Source organism: Corvus brachyrhynchos, unplaced genomic scaffold (genome assembly GCF_000691975.1).
Source record: "Corvus brachyrhynchos isolate BGI_N302 unplaced genomic scaffold, ASM69197v1 scaffold126, whole genome shotgun sequence".
Classification (NCBI taxonomy): Eukaryota; Metazoa; Chordata; class Aves; order Passeriformes; family Corvidae; genus Corvus; species Corvus brachyrhynchos.
The window spans coordinates 9,324,911-9,344,059 of record NW_008239283.1 but is presented as its reverse complement, the minus strand read 5'-3'; the positions used below and the strand labels follow the sequence as shown (position 1 = coordinate 9,344,059).

The 19,149-nt window shown below is 45.8% G+C and overlaps 1 protein-coding gene across 1 annotated transcript in view; it reads left to right on the top strand.

Moving 5' to 3' along the window:
• The window catches only part of GLI2 (GLI family zinc finger 2), a 190,723-nt gene that overhangs the window by 163,924 nt on the left and 7,650 nt on the right, over nucleotides 1-19,149 (top strand). Inside the window, exons 7-12 of the mRNA XM_008638300.2 lie at nucleotides 1,216-1,429; nucleotides 2,989-3,102; nucleotides 6,510-6,641; nucleotides 10,250-10,399; nucleotides 14,016-14,180; nucleotides 18,629-18,910. Of these exons, the coding sequence (XP_008636522.1) occupies nucleotides 1,216-1,429; nucleotides 2,989-3,102; nucleotides 6,510-6,641; nucleotides 10,250-10,399; nucleotides 14,016-14,180; nucleotides 18,629-18,910 (1,057 nt within the window). The remainder of the gene's footprint in view (nucleotides 1-1,215; nucleotides 1,430-2,988; nucleotides 3,103-6,509; nucleotides 6,642-10,249; nucleotides 10,400-14,015; nucleotides 14,181-18,628; nucleotides 18,911-19,149) is intronic.

Below are 19,149 nucleotides of genomic sequence, written 5' to 3'. Positions count from 1 at the left end.
TGGTGTTTTTAACAAATCAGTATCTGGGGACTGACCTAATGATCAACTTCTGGCCTCCAAGAGAATAATCAACTAATAATAAAGAATTTGAAACCCTTCTCAGTGTTCTAAAAATATATCCTAAATGTCAGGATCTGTAAAATGAGTTACATATATAACAGCATAACTGCCAGAACTTTGGCATGAAAAGACTTTTTTGTTATTATTTTAACAGCGTCTTAGGGGCAGGAATGAAATACTCTCTCCAAAAGCAAAATTGGTAATTAAGCGTGTTTCTAATTATGGCCCCATTCTCTGAGAACTCAGACCCTGGGCAGTTTTAGTGGTGTGAGAGAAAATACCATGAGGGTAAAGGTTCAGGACAGCCACTTCTTGAAGGTGGCAAATAATCAGTTTTTGGGCTGAATGTCTATGGTTCGTGCATCACATGTCTAGAGTTACCACAGAGCATCTCCTGTGCTTCTCTATCTCTGCCCAGTGAACTTGCCCCTGGGAGTGAGCCCCTTTTTTCCAAAAGAAGAGCTTTGTTTTTACTGCTCTCCAGTGCTGCATCTTGTCTCAGACCTGTTGCCCCAGTTATTGCCCAAGCAGCCAGGGGCGAGTGGTATTCCTGGTCACTGCTGACCTAGATTGGAGATGAACCAGTGACCTACATAGGAAGGGTGACATGCTTTAGCGGTCCCCTGAGCCAGCACTCCCCTCACCTGAATGCAGAGTAAATTGCATAGTTTTGGATTATGTTTAATGGATACTTATTCATCCCTGCTGTAATCTGTGCCAGGTGAGCCAGGTGATGCTTTTTTTTCATATCCAGGTTAGCATAACCCCAAAGCTGCAAGTCTGCAGAAGAAGTCTGCCTGGGAAAACCCAGGAGCCTTAGGGGCTGCAAAGCCAGATGCGCCCAAGTCCCATCCTCTTCTGCACTCCCTGCCGAGGACTTTTGTTGTTTTTTTACACAGGAAGCAAAGAAATTACAGTCAGTCTAATGCTCGGGTGAAAATGATTCCCAAGTTTGCTGAAGCATGTGCAAGACAAACCGTGACTTTGCAGTAAAGCAGGCAGTCAGGTTTAACCTGGCATTGAAGGCGTGTAGCTGGGCATTGCAGCCTGGCTCCTGGAGTCTCCAAGACACCATAGTTGAATCAGTCACTAGCTAATTTGATAAATATTGTTTAAAATAACTCCTTATCATTTCTCTTTCTCCTGTTGCTGCAGTCCGGCATTCAGCTTCCCCCACCCGCTAAACCCCGTGACGTACCAGCAGATCCTGACCCAGCAAAGAGGCCTGAGCTCAGCCTTCGGACACACTCCTCCCCTGATCCAGCCATCCCCAACCTTCCCCCCGCGGCAGCACATGGCAGTCATCTCCATGAACCCATCACCGGCACAGAGCAGCAGCAACAGCAACTGCATCTCTGACTCCAGCCAGGTAGGGACAGCCATCCTGCATGGCACATGTGGAAATGGAGGCACATTCTCCATGGGATGTAGGCTTCCCTTCATGGTGGCTGTGGGAGTTTTAACAATTCTCTTTTTACTCGTGCTATCCCCTTATGTTGCTTTTTCTTTTTCCTGGCAAGTGTTTCTGAATTAGTCACAGACAAATTTTGTGCCCATCTCCCTTCTTTGCACCTACCCATGCAGAAACCAAAGGCCTTCATCCATCAAAGTATTGAACATGATATGCAAGGTTCATCCCAGGCAGGAAATCTCCTTGAACACATTATGTCCTGTTGAAATTGAGGGAAATCAGTTGCTGTAGTGTTTTGCAAAACAAGCACCTATGAACCAAGCTTCTTCAGTACCTTCACCAATCCCTCTTTCCTTTTTTGTACTCATGTGAACCATGATGATGGTCTTAATTTTTGGCATGTAAGTGCATCCTATGTAGGACCTCTTCACATTTTACTTACTGTTCCTTCTTTTTCGGTAGGTTTTCTCTCAGTGTGTCCCTGCTGTTGATTTTTACTGCTAAATTTTGCAAAACCAGGGGCCAGATTTTGAAAACCAGGAATGAGATCCCACACCTTAAGTACGTCTTACAAATATCTGTGAGCACACAAGCGCGTACATGTGTGCACAAGCCCTCCACATGCACTGGGTTAATGAATATGCCTAGCATATTCTTAATCATTTTTCTTTTCCATTTACATTCCTTCGAAGTCTAAATTGCATTGCTTTTCTCCCCAAAGACTTATTTCACCATATGTCACACCCATTTCAAATTGTTGTTTTAGTTGTATCATACTGAACTTTTAAGACTGGTTTATTGTTTTAGGGTTTCTCATGGCTGCTGCACTGCAAACTCTGTTTGTTATTGCAGGTTGTTTGATTGATTGGTTTTGTTTTCTCCTTACAAACTGGCTACCAAAATTATGTGGCTGGCAGGAGTTCTGCCTCTGTTTAATAATTTGCAGGACCAATCTTGAGCAATTAGCAAGAGTATTTAAAATGTTAATGTTCCAATTTTATGCACATACAATGGGATGTTTTTTCTCCTGAAGTTGTTCTTTTTTTTTAAGAGCTTAGCAAATTACACACATAGTCTTTCATGGACTCAGCACGCCAGAGCCCTCACATATAACTAGAGCCCCCTTGCTCCCCCCAGGAATTCCTTTTCTCAACAAATCATTTCGTCACATTGAGAAATAAAACTGTGGCTTGGGTGGGGGGTGTGTAAGGCTTTGATGGCTATGCCATGGACTGTATTGCTCTGGAACAGAGCAGCAGTGGCGAGGCCAAGCTCACTGGTGAGCCTGCAGAAACAGGGGCTGCCCTTGATTCTTCTTCCCTCTCTCCCATCCCTTCTGCCTTGCACAAACCCACATGGGTTGGTTTTCATATGAACCCCAGGCCAACCCTGCTCTCCCCTGCCACTCCTGAAGCTCAACCATGACTGATTTTTAAGTTAATTTTTAATGAGGAAGTGGGCCACTGTCTGTCGTCCCCAAACCCCGGTGCCATTTCTTGCCTGGTTTTCTTTCCTAGAGCAAGCAGAGCAGTGAGTCGGCCGTGAGCAGCACCGTCAATCCAGTAATTAACAAACGCAGCAAAGTCAAGACTGAAGTTGAGGGCTTGCTCCCAGTGTCCCCAAACACACAGGTAACCTCCCTGCTGTGAGCCATGTTGTGGGGTTGAGGTGGCGAGCTGCTGGGTCTCATCTTCGGGAACGATCCTCTTGGCATCTTTTGCTGCAGGTGGGAGCAAGGCAGCAAAATCTGCCAGGCAGGTGGGTGTATCTTGGAGCACAAAGCCCAGGAAGGTACAGGGCAGAGCTGCAGTGACTGAGTGAAGCATTCTGTGGGTACTTGGGACTCTGCTTGCTGTTGCTGTGCTTGGATAGGAAAAAAAGGAGAGAGCAAATATATCAAGTGTAATAACATAAAAATGATGTCTGAGTTTTCTGTGCTGCAAAGCAAGCAGTATAAACATCTCAGAGCAAACATAGATTATGAGGGAAGCTTGCATGTAGGTAGAAAGCTTGCAAAAAAAGGACAACTTCTTGATTCAACAAGGAATTGCTCCTAGAAACATCCTTTACGCTGGTGACACAACATTTGACACCAAGAAGGGCCCAGAGGCCTTTGCTTTCTTTCTGGAGCTCTGTGATTGCAAACTGTTTAATGGCTGACAGTATCCATCTGACCGTCCTTTATCACAACTGTAAACTATCAGGAGTGCTCTGGGCACTTCATTTTCATGAAATATTAGGCCGTGTTATTGTCAAGCGAATGGAAGAGTTGATGACAAATTTCTCCTTCTGCCCTGGTTCAGGAGCAGGTCTCAGCATGATGCATGGGGACAGCAACGTGTGCAGTCATCAGGGGGCTGGTAAAATTGATGAAGATAGCATATCAGGGAAAGATAAACATGCTGTAGTCAGCACGATTAGGGCAAAGAGGCACCTCTCTGGAGCTTTGAGTTTAGGAGTGCATCTACACACTGCTGCAAAATCACATGCCCTGAAAAACCAATCTGGCCACCGCCTGGGCTAATAGGGTAGTGTGTTTATTTCTTGCAGCAAATGAAAAAATATTTGAAAGCTATCACTTACTTTCTCAAAGTATGTGTAGCAGAGGAGCTGTGGGACAGACAGCTGCTTGCTCAATGGCTGCCATCCTCCATGCGCTGCTCCATGCGAAGCCATGTGCACCCAGTTTGGGAGCACTTGGATAGCACCAGCCTGGCTCACTCCTGTAGCCCTCCTCCAGGGTTTCATCCACTGGGTCTTAAAAACACTGAAATTAGCACTGAATGGAGCAGGGGAGTTGTCTAAAGCAGTGCAATGAGATTTGATTAGAATAGCAAGGTGAAATTAGGAGTAGGAAAATGCATGCTGATCATCTAATAGTTCCTAGTGAGGGGGTATGTGAAGTAATTCCCTAAGGGAAGTGTAGGTTCCACATCTTGCAGCATTTCAGTATTGACTGGGAAATTACTAGAAGGTACCATGTAAGAGACAGCCCATTCTTGGCAAGGAGAACAGGTTAAAAAACTGAATGTAGTGGGTGTCTCCTTTGGTCTAAGCAAGAGGAATTAATTAAATTTAGGAGTGCTTTTTCTGCAGGAGACTGTGCTGAAAAGTTGTGTTGCAGTCAGTTAGTAATTGACTGATCCATTTTTTGCTGACTATGAAGTTCATCCATCCCCAAAAGTGTGTATGTTTTGTTTTGGAAATGCTGCATTTGGAACACCTCATGTGAGTTGTGGTTTGGGTGTTCGCAATCCTTGGCCAGCCAGTATCTCCCATGATGGTTTGTGCTGTAAAAAATGCAATCAGACAAGATTTGTGGGACACAGTGAAGTACCAGGCATGAGGGACCTGAGTTACTGAACTTCTACAGTGCCACAAGGGCTCCAGTACAGATTCAGACTAGCATTGAACTAGCTAGAAATGAAACAAGTCAATCCTTTTTAACAAATTAAATTGTTACAATTCCATTTTTCCAGCAGAAGGTATAAAATTTTTGGCAAAAAAAGATTTTTAGTAGAAAATGACAGTTGTCTGGGAACCGCACTTTGTATGGAGACAAACATTCCAAAAATAATAATGTTTACAGCTCAACCAAATAGGAATTGCAGGAAGAAGAAGTTGCTGTTTGAACTTTCTCAGACTGTTGCTCTGGGCTCTGGTATAGTTTGAATCTCCAGAAGTCTTTCTGTAAATTACTACAGTTTCCTGTCCCAAGAGCCACCTTGCAATATCTTTTTTTTTTTTTTAAATTAAAAGCTAATTAAAACAAATCTCTTTCTGCCCATATCTAAACTTTTGAATTGAAAAGTCACTGCTGGCATGTATGTCATGAGCTAGTTAATGAAAATTGTGGAACTTTGGTACAGCATGTCTCGCTTTCCAAGCCATATAATGCTGTTAAGTCGTTAATCATTGCAGCTCCCCAGTAGGCATTGGAAAAGTGTTGGTGGAGAAGGAGATGGCAGTCAGATAGGTCTGTTTGGGCAGGCCAGGGACAGTTTGGGTTTGTGTCTACACACATATGGGTCCAACTGGAGCACCAGATCATGAGGAACAGTGTCTGCTGTGGTCATTCACCCCAGATGCTGCTGCCTGCTTTGTCCTACGCAGCAGTAGTAACTGGGAGGAAAGGGCATGAAGGGGGTCAAAACCTGCAGGGTTTTGTCTTGCTAAATTCCCAAGCCAATACTGGCTGCTGATGGCCTTGTCTGTAGTGCAGGTGTCTGATGCATGCAGAGCTGACAATTGTCCTTACTTGGAGTTGTACTGATTATGTTGTCTGTTACTGTTGTGTAGTTGCCCATCCTCATAGTAGCCATAACAAAAATCTTCTGTGCTTCATTTAGCACTGAGGAGCTGGCTAGACAGAGAAGTTAAGGAGAGAGCTCACAGTGTACCCAGCATTAAAGTAACTAATTTATGAGTCCAGAGTCCCAGGAGCTTTGTCCTGCAACCTGCTCTTCACTGGGTCTTGCTGAAGCTTTCCAAATTCCCTTCTCAGAGAAGTGCTTTGAGAGCTCATCACTTTGTCCCTGTGGAGCATCCTGCAGGCATGAATCTTTGGGTAAGGGTTAGGTATCATTTTCTCATCTACTGAGAGATGCAGAAAACAGGAGCCCCCTGCCCAGCCCATGTCAGATGAGTCTGGGCTCTGGGCTCTGACTGCTCTGTGGTTTCTTCATGCTCATGTTTCTCCACTCTGCCCAGATCAGTTGTTTTGCTCCAGTAGAGAACACAACCAAAGGTCAGAAGCCAGGTTTTTCCTTTCTCCAGCCTTTCCTGGGACTGCCCACAACCTGGCTGAATCCAGGCACTGCAACAACAGTGGGTTTGGGGTGCCTCGTGTCTTGTAGTCAACTCTGACCCACTTCTGCCAAAACTCTGTAGCTCTTTATTTCACAGTAATCATGAATGTTATGTAGCCACAACGAGCATGGTTTTGTGATCAGTTGATACTTGCCCTGTAATCTATGAGTGATGAAGGAATTCAGATGAAAGAAGTTCACCTTATACAATGCACCGTTATGTGTTGCAGGAGCATCTGACAGACCTGAAAGAAGATCTTGATAAGGATGAATGTAAACAGGAGCCTGAGGTTATTTATGAGACTAACTGTCACTGGGAAGGGTGCACAAAGGAATATGACACTCAGGAGCAGCTCGTCCATGTGAGTAATGGTTGGGAGGAAACCCCAGCGATAAATTTGGGTTTCTGTGCACTTGTCCTCATTTTTTATCACTAGCTGCTGTACAGCCAGAGCTCACCCTGGGAGCTACTAAAGGTGCAAATCAGAGATACGGTGTGTAAACACTGCCAAAGCAGGTCGCTGCTCCCGGAGGAGTTCAGCTGAAGGAAGCCTCTCATAGATTATATGATATTGCTCCCTTCTCAGCTGCTGAGGCTGCACTTCCAGTCTCCCTTGTGCCTGGCCCAATGACAGAAGGCTCAGTGCAGAGGACCTGATCACAAAATGGGGAAGGGGGCTGAGCCCTTCCCTCTTCACTGGCCATATTCACTCAGCCTTCCCACAGAGCTACACCAGCTATGGGTCAGGGATCGTCCATGCTGTCCTCAGTCCTAGTCCAGGCTGGGAAAGCCTTTTATGCTGCTGTTAATGAGCTGTGGAGCCATATCACTTAGAGGCTGTTGACCTGCTCAGCTCATCCCTCCCACAGAAACAGAGCACCTTCAGAGTTTGGAGACATGCTCCAGTGTCTGAAATACAGAAAGTGGGTTGATTTTCTAAGGCTTGGGAAACATGGCTTCCATAATCACAGTGATGTTCCCAAACCAGTGTCAAAACTGCTCTCTGAAGGATCCCCAAACTAAGTCATTAATCAGATTTTCAGTTCTAATTAATTCCAAGAACCTTTTGTATGCTTTGCTTCATCTTGGGTATCCACCGTTTGGTTTCCTTTGGCTTCTGGGATCAACAAATCCCTCATACTCTGAGAAGTGCCTGTGAAATCAGACACAATCTGTGTCTAAGCCCCATCCCTGCTCTCAGCCCAACACCCTCCCAGTCCTTATTTTGGCTCTATGGTGTGAGTCCATTTGTTTGAAGCCAGCCCATATCTGCTGGGAATTCACCAGTCCAGCAACCCTGATGCTTGCAGCAGAGTTATGGATTAAACAAATTTTGCTACAGGAGCTGCTGCCTTCTCATTTTCCTTCAGCCTTTTGCTGCCTTATTCAACTGGGCTCCCAGCTTGCCGGGGGCCACCCATGTGGCTGCCTTCCCGAGGGCTTGTGTCTGCTCTCTCCATTTTTTATATACCTTCATTTCAGATATGTTTAGATGCCCCCAAATAGGCATCAGGCACCATTTGCCCAAGTTCTGCACACAAACATTGTCCAGAGGGACCACACTCTGAATTAAAATTTTGGGCCCATGCTCTTCTTCCATCTAAGGCTAGTGCCTGCCTGCCTCTGCCAGAAGCCAGAAGGTTCAGTGCATCAGGTCCTTGAGTACAGACAGATTTGGAAACAGTTTTCAAGGTCAATTAAGTGATAAGGTGCTTAATGGGTTGCACATTGCATGCCATGGGGTGTTGCTTTTCTGGGATTAAACCACAGCATGCCTGTCAGATGGGCTGGGCTCACATTTGTTCAGTAGTTTTTGTGTGTTTCCCTCTCAGATGTAAGAAAAACTAACTCTGCCCAGAGCAAAGTGCAGAGCACCAGGCTGCTCAGCACAATTTATTTCCAGAAAAAAAAAAAAAACCAAACCAAAGAAAAACATTAAAAACATTTGATGAAATATCCCAAGATTTTCCTAAATTTGGAAGGTTACAAAAATTGAGTCTTCTGTACTGTGATTACTAGCAACATGGAGTTGTGGCTTTGGGATGCCCAAAATACACATGCAAATGAAATACAGATGTCGTGGGCCGGCTTCTGAGGAGGTGCCATCTCACCATGCATGGAAAAACTGTAGTTTGTGTGCAGAGCAAAGTACCTGGGCCAGCAGGGTCTGTTCCCCATACACGGTGTGCTTGTGGGAAAAATGCACGTCAACAGGGAGCAGCAGGAGTGATGACGTATTTTTGCAAACATGCTGCTGCTCCCAACCTCAAAGGTCACACTCAGTTTGAGAGAAGCCCAAGCAAACCCTTCAGCCAGGTAGGGACTAAGGAGCTGTAGCTGAAGTGGGGTGAGCTGTGCAACTCCTCCTACACTATGTGATGGGAAGCAGATGTTGCCCAGACCGGGATTGAATAGTCCTAAATGAGGGCTAGAGTTCCCCTTCCATAAATGCTCTTCCTCTGGCTCAAACAAGACCAAATGGACAAGCCTGTGCACTCCCACACTCCAGCATTGCTGTTTGTAGTCTTGGTTGCAAGTTAGACTCCCACACAAACAAGAGCCTGGAGACATATCTTCCCAGTCTGGTCTGGACATGGTTTAGCATGTCCATGGGCCTCTGGGGAGGTTCATCAGATTTCCACCATCTGAGGCTAAAATCTCATACCAATGCCATGTTGTAAAACCAGAACTGTAGGCAGTAGAACTCCAAACCCGTACGAAACCTCTCCCAAACCCAGCCTCTCTCGACTCTGCCAGCACGCAGCTTTGGCTCTCAGTATTTATGTGTGGTGCCCAAGAGACCAGCTGAGCCCCACACACCTCCTCTTGTCCCTCAGTAGAACTGGGACCCCAGCAGGACCCTGACCCCAGGACTGGACCGCAGCACACAGGACGCTGAGACTGGATTCAGCTGGGACTGTGAAGGCTGATAAATCTGTTTTAATGTACTTTTGTGTCCTCATGCTGCCTCACTGCCCCAAGAGAGTCTCATCCCTAGCTGCAACGTGTGTGCCTGGCCTTGGCCAGGGGAATGAAGGCGGGGGCTGGAAAAAATCTCAGCACAAAAAAAGCCAAAACCCAAACCCAAGTGGTTTATTTTAGGATTTCCTGTCAGTGAATGTCGTCTGAAAACACAGGAGCGAGGACAGGCATTATTTTTGGCAATGAGACCCCATTCAGAGAGACAAGGACGCCACGGGAACGGCGCTGCCGACAGGCTGGCCTCTGGCTCTGTTTATTTTCGGCAGGGCTTCATCTGCCCTGCACTGGGAAAAAACGACCCACTTCTTCCTACCAGAGTGGACGAAGGCACCATTCTGGGTCTGGCTTTTCAACACTCCAGCACAGAATTTCATGGGCCAGAGTAATTAGCAGTAATTGAGCTCTCCCTGGTGCATAGCTCTCAGATGCTGTCATTTCCTGCCAGCCACCAGCACTGGACAGCAGGTGGATGTCATGGGGCCAGCATATGGGCTTAGAAACATAGGATCGTTTAGGTTGGAAAAGACCTTTAAGTTTATTGAATCCAACCGAGGCTTGTCTCCTCCTGTCCACCATCCTCCAGCAGTGCCCCAGAAAAGGGTCTCAGGTGTGTAAATGAAGCACAGGAGGGTTCAGTAGAGACAAAAATTATTCTGTCATCCCCCTCAAGAGTGGCATCAAGTAGCTGGGGACACACTGAGAGGACTCCCTCTCCCCGGCACCATGGGTCCCCATTGCTTTTGCAAACCTCCCATTTTTAGCTGCTTTGGACACAGTGTGCTGGGTGCTGCACACCTTTCTCTGCAGGACACACCAGACCACAGTACTGGGTCCTGTGTCCCTGGTGTTACCTGTGCACCTGGCACCCAGGTGCTACAGTGCTTGACAAGCATTGGGGAGAGAACATCTGGCTTTTGGAGCACCGTGTGACATTCGCTGGCATCAGCTCTTCCAGGAGTGACCTGCTTTTCCTTTCTCTCCTACCAGCACATCAACAACGATCACATCCACGGGGAGAAGAAGGAGTTTGTCTGCCGCTGGCAGGACTGCACACGGGAGCAGAAGCCCTTCAAGGCTCAGTATATGTTGGTGGTGCACATGCGAAGGCACACGGGAGAGAAGCCACACAAGTGCACGGTGAGCTGGCAGGGACATATGGTGCATCTCACTTGGCAAGCGGGACACTGGGCTGGGGTGGTCACAAAAATGTGTTTGCAGACACGGGCATGGCTTCAAGTAGGGCTCTACCAGGGCAGCCACTGGCACCAGCTCAGAGCCAGTCCAGCCCTCTGTGTCTGGGTTACAGCTACTTGCAGGTTAGACCCTGGGGACGGGACAAGAGGTCAAGGAGTGTGGTTGAGCAAGGTGTAAGTGGGCAAAACTGTATTTCCATGGAAAAAATTATTTCAGATCTACCACAGAGATCCAAGGCAACTCAGGACAACTCACTTAAGGTGGAAATCCAGCCAATTTAGTTGCCTACATCCAAGAAAGAAAGCCAGTAATACCACACTGTGGGGAACCGCCTAACCCTGGTCATGTCTAACTTGGCATTACGCACTACAGCTTCTGGGACTGCAAGATTCCCTCACCCACGGACCCAAGCATGCACACAAGCCTCTTTCCAGCATGGGAATCTAGGCCAACACCTCCTACCTCTGCTCTCTTAATCCAGAGGAGAGGCTAAGCCATAGGTGCATAAACCCCAAGAAGATCTCAGTCCCCAGACCTTCTGCATACCAGCAGCACTGCGCCTAGGGTTAAACACTGCCTGAGGAAGAGTATGGGGTAGTATTTTGTATCTCAGGCCTGGGTGCAGGCTCACAGATGACATGGGAGAGCTGGGCTCTCCTTCTCCCTAGCCTCAAAATATTAAATCCCATATGTGCCTTCACACTTGGAGCCTCCCACCGCACTGCTGGCTGGTGTGGGGCAGCCATGGATGCCTGATGGGGGGCACAAGAGGGAAGCGAGGTACGGAGTTCAGTAACTGTGATCAGCTGATGGGAGAAGTGTTCACAATCTCCCTCCTCATATGCTCCAGCACTTACTCCTCCCAAAGGGCCATCCCTGTCTTTTGATATCCTCTGCTGTCTTCATTCTCCTCTTGATGGCGTTTCATATCTCCTCTGCTGTCAGGATTACACTGTTCCTCTCCCCAGAGTCTCAGGAATGAGTCTCTTCCTGCTCAGCAAATATCTGAGCCCTCCTCCCATATCTTCCTCCTCTTCTGCTCCATTAGCCACTTACGGCCCTGCTCCCTCCCTGGCTCTGCCCCAGCTCCTGCTTACAAATATTAGGATATGTATGATTTGCTTGCTGCATGACTCCTTTATCAATCTTCCAGCCCTGTGTTCATTTAATTTAGAGCATAAGCTCCCCCGAGGCACAGGGCCATGTCCTTTGTTTTAATCTTCTAAAGCACTTCGCCCAGTCTAGGGCTTTACCAATCTTCCTTAAAAGTATCAAGAAATATTGATTTTTGGTGCATACAAAGTGAGCACTGAGGGCAAGTCTAGCCTGCCCTTGCAGGTAGAGGGACTCAGGAGACAAAAACAGCAGTGGCTGCATGCTCTTCAGTGCTGTGGTGGAGCAGGAAAAAACACTACTGCTAAATCCTGCCTCTTTCAAGCCTCAGTTGTGTCACACTGGAGCAATGGCAAGGCTGTGTGTGAGTCTTAAGTCATCCTCTGCCTCCTGGAGAACTGCACACCCTCCATATGCAATATGTTTAAGCAACAACTGGACTGAACTGGAGAACCACCACTTTCCAATTGTCTGGGATAGTGGCAGCTCTGCAGACAGTGCCCTTCTGTGGCAGAGGATTCCTTGTCCAAGTCTGGCAGTGATTTTTCAAAGCAGCATTTGTTTCAGACAAGAAGTTTGTGGTGTACATAAAGCTATGGATGAGCCCAATTGCAGTCTGGGATTTGGTCAAGGATTATTTCAACAGATGACAGCCAGAACTCCCACTGACATAATCAAATCCACACTTAAGAGTGGGTACAACTGCTTTGAACATGCACAGGCTGCTTTGCTGAGAAGCTCTTATTTGAAAATGTGGCCCTAGAACTTCTGCTCTTAGTAACTGCGTTTTTGTGTCAGTATCCAGCAAAACTAGAATGGACACATGAGTTGTCTCATGCTGAGTTCCCTTTGTTTTCCAGCAAGAGGAATGATGTATTTCAATAACTGTAAGCGACTTGAGTTGTAAAGGATTGTTTGTACAGGGCAAGAGAAGAAAGAGATATACTGTGCTACTTCAGAGTTGTAGCATGTTCTGTGGGACAAATGGGCTAATGAAAGTTGTCTGAGGAAGAGGAACTGGATCCATCCCACCCTGACAAAGCTGTGGAAGGAATCAGCATGAGCAGAGCAAGTCTGCCTTACATCCACCATCCCTGTGCTAGACCGTAAAGGGAATCTTAAGTAATCCTACTTATTTTCCAACGCAACAAAGTTACATGGGATCAGCCTGTGCCTACATGCTTCATGGGTTTCATGGGCTGCCTGTTTGCCTCCCTCACTAGCAGTCAGTCAGGTCCTGTGCATGTGGAGCACAAGGAGACTGGTGCTGTTGCTATTGCATGCAGGTGCCTTTGACCAGACCTTTGAATGTGTAGAACCACTCAGCTGCCCATGGGAGAATCAGACACTGAGCATGACCTGTCCTGCTGTGGCTTCAGTTTCTTCACTGGCCAAGACTCAAATAGAGCAGTGTGAAGTCTTGTCACAACTGGACTGAACTTGCAGACACATTTAAGTGATGTGACTAAAATACAACACATACATTACAGCAGGAGGGGCTGTTCGTTGAAATGTAAGGGGTGGTTTTTTGTATAGGAAGTACAGCCTGGGCTTTTCAATGCTCCCAGCTGAACTGGCAGTGCAGCATTTAGCTAGAATTTGTGAGGGAGCCTTGCATTTCTTAAAACCTCCCACTTGTTTTGTCAAAGAGCACTTAAGAGCCTCCTCAGTTTGAGGTGAAATCCTCCCATGCTGAGACAGGGCAGGTGCAGAGAGAAACCTCCAGCTCAGTCAGAGTGGAGGGTAACAGGACTTACATCACCAGAAGCCTCTCCACTTCTCCCAGGCTGCTCCTTCTCGTTGTGTGGGCAGCTGGTTTCCTTCCAGGAGGAAGGTTCCTGGCCTGTTTTGTCATCCAAAAATCCATCTGTCTTCAAGATTGAGAGTCTTGTTTTTTAAACTGGTAATGTCAGACAGCCTGACCACAGCATCCTCCAAGAGTAGACCCAAGCTGTAATTTGGGAAACTTTAAAGTTTGCTAGATTTCTGTTTGTGTGTTAGGGAATGGTCTGCCCTTTCCAGTGCTGGTGGTAGTGAAGTTGCAGGGCTGGTCAGACTCTGGAGAATCTGTCAGTTCCCTAGGTGGGAAGGAGGGGGCCCCTGTTTCTGAGTGTTTTAGATGCAGAGGAGTGGCAGGAGGGGCTAAGAGAGCTCTGGGAGGAGTGGAGGGGTGTTAGGCCTGCTGGAAGAAAAGAGTCACTTGTTGAAATGTCAGGTGGGTACCAAACAAGGAGTAGCACCTCAAATATGACTCACTGCTGAAACTCTCAGCCTGCCTAGGGAAGCAAATTCTCCCAACAAAGTGAATGTTGTTCCCTAAAACACAAGCCCTTTAAAAGGAAGAAAAAAAAGAAAGAATGAGAAACAGATGAGAAGGGTTTAGGCATGGGGAAAATCAAATTTTTCTGGTTAATTAATCACTCCTCGTGTGTTTTTTTTACTTTAGTTTGAGGGTTGCTCCAAAGCCTATTCCCGCCTGGAGAACTTAAAGACACACCTGAGGTCCCACACTGGAGAAAAACCTTATGTCTGTGAACATGAGGGCTGCAATAAAGCCTTTTCCAATGCCTCGGACAGAGCCAAGCACCAGAACAGGACACATTCCAATGAGGTAAGCCTGGGCTCACCACAGCTCAACGGAGGGCTTTTTTTTTTAAGTTTTGCTGACAATAAACATACACTTTACACACTGGACTCATGTAAAAAGAAACCTACTGTAATGAGAGGTTTATCTTATTTTTTAATGGGATTTATTTTGCTGCGGAGCCAGACCACATTAGCTTTATGTTTATGAAAGCTGTGTTTGAAATCATAAACAGATGTTAAAGTATGCAAACTTTTTAATCGACTTTGGAAATTAAAACAAGCATTTTCCAAATTTATAATTTTTAATAGCACAGATAGTATTGTACAGTTGTGCAAGTGGTGTTTAATATTACTGTGGAGCAGACTTGCAGTAATATAACAGCTACCCTGGATCCTGATGCTCTGGAAATAATACTCCCTCCATCGTTTGATGTACAATGATAGAGCACAATGCAATGCTTTGTTAACCTTGGATAATTAAGACCCACTATTAGTAGTTGGGGAGCAGAGGAAATTGCCTTTATTGTAACGCATGTGATGGTCTGTTGCAATCAACCACGGCCGACGATTGAAATTTATATTACCACTAATTAGCTGACAGGGGAAGAAAAAACAACACTCTAAAGTTCTAATAGTGTTTTCAGCCATGAAGAATTCAGTCTGTAGCCTAATTTGCAACAGTTAAATATAGACTATTGGAGAATGGAACGCAGTTGCCACGGTTGACAGCCTTTTGAAGCAATGCTGTGTCTACAAAGGGCTTGTTGGGAGTATTTTTATCTCTGGCATAGAAGTAGTCAGTGATAACCAAAACTCTGTAGGTTTCAGAGATTCTGTTTGAGTCAGAATAAGGATTCGAAGCCTAGAATCCTCTTCCATGATGCTGAGATGGACCTGATGAATGACCAGGATCCCAGTGTTTTCTGAATTGGTTTGGGTATGAACCCAAATGTCAGGATTGTTCTCCACCAGCAAGACATGGGTTAAAATTAACCCATATCCACACTTAAACTGGATAGTTTGGGGTTGTTTTAAGGCTATTCCAACCCTGAGGCCAGGAGGGACCAAAAAGATAGGTTGCAGCCTCTCGTCTGCTCAGCATCCTGCATTCCCAGTAAGTGGTGTTTGACTACATCATTTTTCTATGTTAAAGCATCTTCCCCTGAAAGGTAGCCAGTTGTGGTTTAATCTCACATTTTAGGTGTCAGAAATTGCTCATTCTCCAGCCCTGGATGCTTTCTCTGCCTTCCTCCAGTGCTGGATCCAATGCCCCTTTCATTGTTGATATTTCCACGTCTTAATTTTGCAGTGTTAAACCACTCTCCATATTCTCACTCATAAGTTGAATAAATCAAGCAAGCCACTGAAGATTTACATTTTTGCAACATTTTTTCCTGTCTTAAAGGAAATTTGCATCTCTCTTCAATTCCTAAGGATTCTCATGTGAATGGATCAAGACTGCCAGTACAGCTTTCAGTGCTGGATACCGACTGACTCACTGCAGTCTGTGCACACTGACAGTATGTGAGCGACTGTTTTGCCCATAGATCACTTGAGTTCAGATCCCTGGAGCTTTACCAGGAACTTTGCTAGGCAGGGCAGTTTCCCATCTGAGCCAGCTAGTGTCCCATGTCCCTACATGTGGAATATTCATTTTGAATGTGTTAGTAAATGTAATTTCTCCAGTGGGTTCAGATTCCCAAGTGGTCCAGATCAGGAACTGCACTGGATCTGGGATGACTGCTCACTTCATCTGAGCAGAGCTTGAACACACTTGAAAGTCTGATCATTTGGGTTCCCCTTGTGCAAGAAGGTGAGGCTGTAGGCCAGGAGCATCCAACTCCGTGTCTCTGGTGGACCCTGATATAAATACACTGATACTTGGCACTAGCTGTTTTCAAACAAGACAAATTAAAGACTCAGATAACAGATAGGGATTTTTATCCTCTGCAGTTGCTTCCCCTGAAGGACACCAAGGCCTTCTCAGGAGTAGGAACAGCACAGCCACTAGTGGAGGATTTGTACCAGACCAGCTGGCCTTGCCGTGGGAACTACAAGGCACTGTCACTATCCAAATGATCTTACATTTTGCAGTCATGCTCACTCCTGAACTGCTGTTCAACCCTGCTTGATGCAGTACAGACACACCCCAAGACCTGTGGGAGATCTGTAGATGCATACAATGGCTCTCTGGGCCATATTTTTGACACCCTCTTTTTGACGAACGTATAACATGATCCTTTACAACAGATGGCATCCCTCACAGCAAAGCTCATCACACTGGGCAGCAGGCCCAGGCAAGGGTCCTGCATCCAGCTGTGGCCATGACCACTGGCTTAGTAAACTGTACGGAGACCTTGGCTCACAAAACCACACAAATGCAAAGCAGAAGTTTGTGGCTGTGAATATTTCCCATTACCCACTGTTAACTCTATTGTGGTTCCTAGCTACCTTCTAAATATTTTGCTCTGCTTGCAGTGTTTACTTGGAATACACCAGTTTCAGAGTTAGTCATCCAAGTCTTCTCTAAGGGGGAAGTTCCAGTTTCCCTGTATTTGTCACTATCATTGTGTGACAGGACGTAGGTGTATGGTCCAAACATGCTGAAGTTCAAGGCTGGGGATATATTACCACACTGGCTTTTGTTTGATTGTTGAAATGTCATACACACTATTTCATTTTAAACTTTCAGTCACTATTTGAATCCCTTCAGGGGCTACCTTCAAAGCTACACCTGGAAAAGGGGCTTTCATCCTGTGACCACTCTCCAGTGCATACACAGAGGAGTGGCACGAGTTCATGGCCAAAGACTCAGAGAGACATCAAGCTGAACAAGGCTAAAACGCATAAATCCAGTTCTGCTTAGTGCATGGGGAGTTCTCCAGTTCTCCCACCCTAATGAGTATTACCCTGTGTGTGCATGAGAGTAGGAGGGAGGTTCCTGAGATATCTAAACTCAAGACTTCACTAGGGTGAAGATGTCACTAGATGTCAGAATCTGGATAACCCAGGGGATAGATGAAGGCACACCAGTGAAACAGCAGTTGTGCTCAGCTCAGTTGCAGGGGACATGGCCTGATGAAGAGGGTGATTGAATCCTCTTAGGTAGAGTGTCTGCTGTCCAAGCAACAGTGATCCTGTTACCCTAATTGCTGGGGTCTGAGAAATCAGAACTGTTGAGCCTAAAGGATATTTATAAAAAATCTTTGAGCTGTTCATATACAGGTTTTTTTTCAGCACATGTGGTGGGGGTTCTGCTCATTGTAATAATGTTTAATAGCAGCAATAATATTTCTATAATGCTTGCCCAAAAGGTTGCATGATATTTTTAAACAAACTGTTTTAATTTTTGTGCTTTGGTTTACCCAGCTTTAAAATATATTAAATATTTACCTCAGTGGGGTGTTACGTGGATTTAGCTACGTGGATGTGCCAAGATCAGTCAGGAAGCATGCTTTTGAATAAAAAACAGACTTTCAGTGTTTTTCACGTGATTATGCTGGCTTCCTGCAAAGAATATATATACTCCTTTGTATTTTTTCACTTAAGTTTCTGGACAAAATTACAAAACAGATTTTAAAAAAAAAGAATAGGAATGGTCATTTTGGGTAGCCTTCAAATAACATGTCTGTTTTTTCTCATGGATCTGTCCTAGTGCATTGGCAGAAAAATACGTAGAGTAGCTGTGAGGCCAAAAGCAGAACTTGTGATGAATTCAGAGCTTCCAGTGCAGCAGCACCAGCTCAAACAACTGCAGTGCTAATACACTTTGGAATTGGAGACTTGGTAAAATAAAAAAAAAGTTAAAAGAATAAAAGTATCTGTTTGCTGACTTCTGTTTTCAGAAGCATGGCTTCAGCCTTGTTTTCCTATGGCAATCAATGATTCATGAATTCGGGATAGAGTGCTGTCGTCTGAAGAAAAACATTGCATGCCTGTGGTTTGTTTTGCACAATAACAGATTTCAAGGTGACAGGTGCTGGAGTGGTATGATAGATTGAGTAGGGTGAATCCAGTCTGGCTTGAATTCACTGGATTTCCATCAGCCAAAAGGTTTCAGACATCTTCTTGGTGTAGATCCCACCTTAGCAGTGCGAATGTGTTATGCCCAGTCTGCTACATCACCTCCCTCCCACCCTTAATCAGGAAACATTCCTGTGGCCACCCGAGCAAATATATACGTGGGAAAGTAATACTAGGAAAGTATTTCATGAATTCTTAGCTGTCTTTTGATCCAGAAACTAAAAACAAGAAGTTTAGCCAACGTGAAATGACCGGCCAAGTCTCTGTGGATCAGCAGCAGCCCATATATCACATCTTCCGTATCTCAGTCTTACAGAGTCCTGTGAAGCAGATGCTCCACATTTTGCTGCTGCCTGCTGCGATGCTCATTGTATTTTCCTGGCCCATACACTGTACCTGGAATATTTGGGCTTATTCTAAATATAACCCAAGATTTGTTTGTACTGACAGAAACCCTACGTCTGTAAAATCCCTGGCTGCACGAAGCGGTACACAGACCCCAGTTCCCTCAGGAAACACGTCAAGACGGTGCACGGGCCTGATGCTCACGTCACGAAGAAGCAGCGCAATGACATTCACCCGAGGCCACCTCCACTCAAGGAAAATGGGGACAATGAGGCAAGCGCCAAGCAGAGCAGCAAGGTGTCCGAGGAGAGCCCCGAGGCCAACAGCACCACGAGGAGCGTGGAGGATTGCTTACAAGTCAAAACGATAAAAACGGAGAATTCTGTGGTAAGAGCAGTTGCTTTTGGCAGAAATGACGTGGTTCCTGATCTCTCTGATGCAATAGGGGCATGAGGCATTTGTATTCCATTTACCTCTCTGGGCACGTGCCCTGCAACTCTAGAGTTCAAGTCCAGAAATGAAACTGCAGGTCAGGGCACAATCCAGTACGTTTTGCACCTTCCTACCCAGCATCATAAATTCCTGCCCTTGTAGTTATGGGGGCCATGTGATGGCCCGTGCTGAGC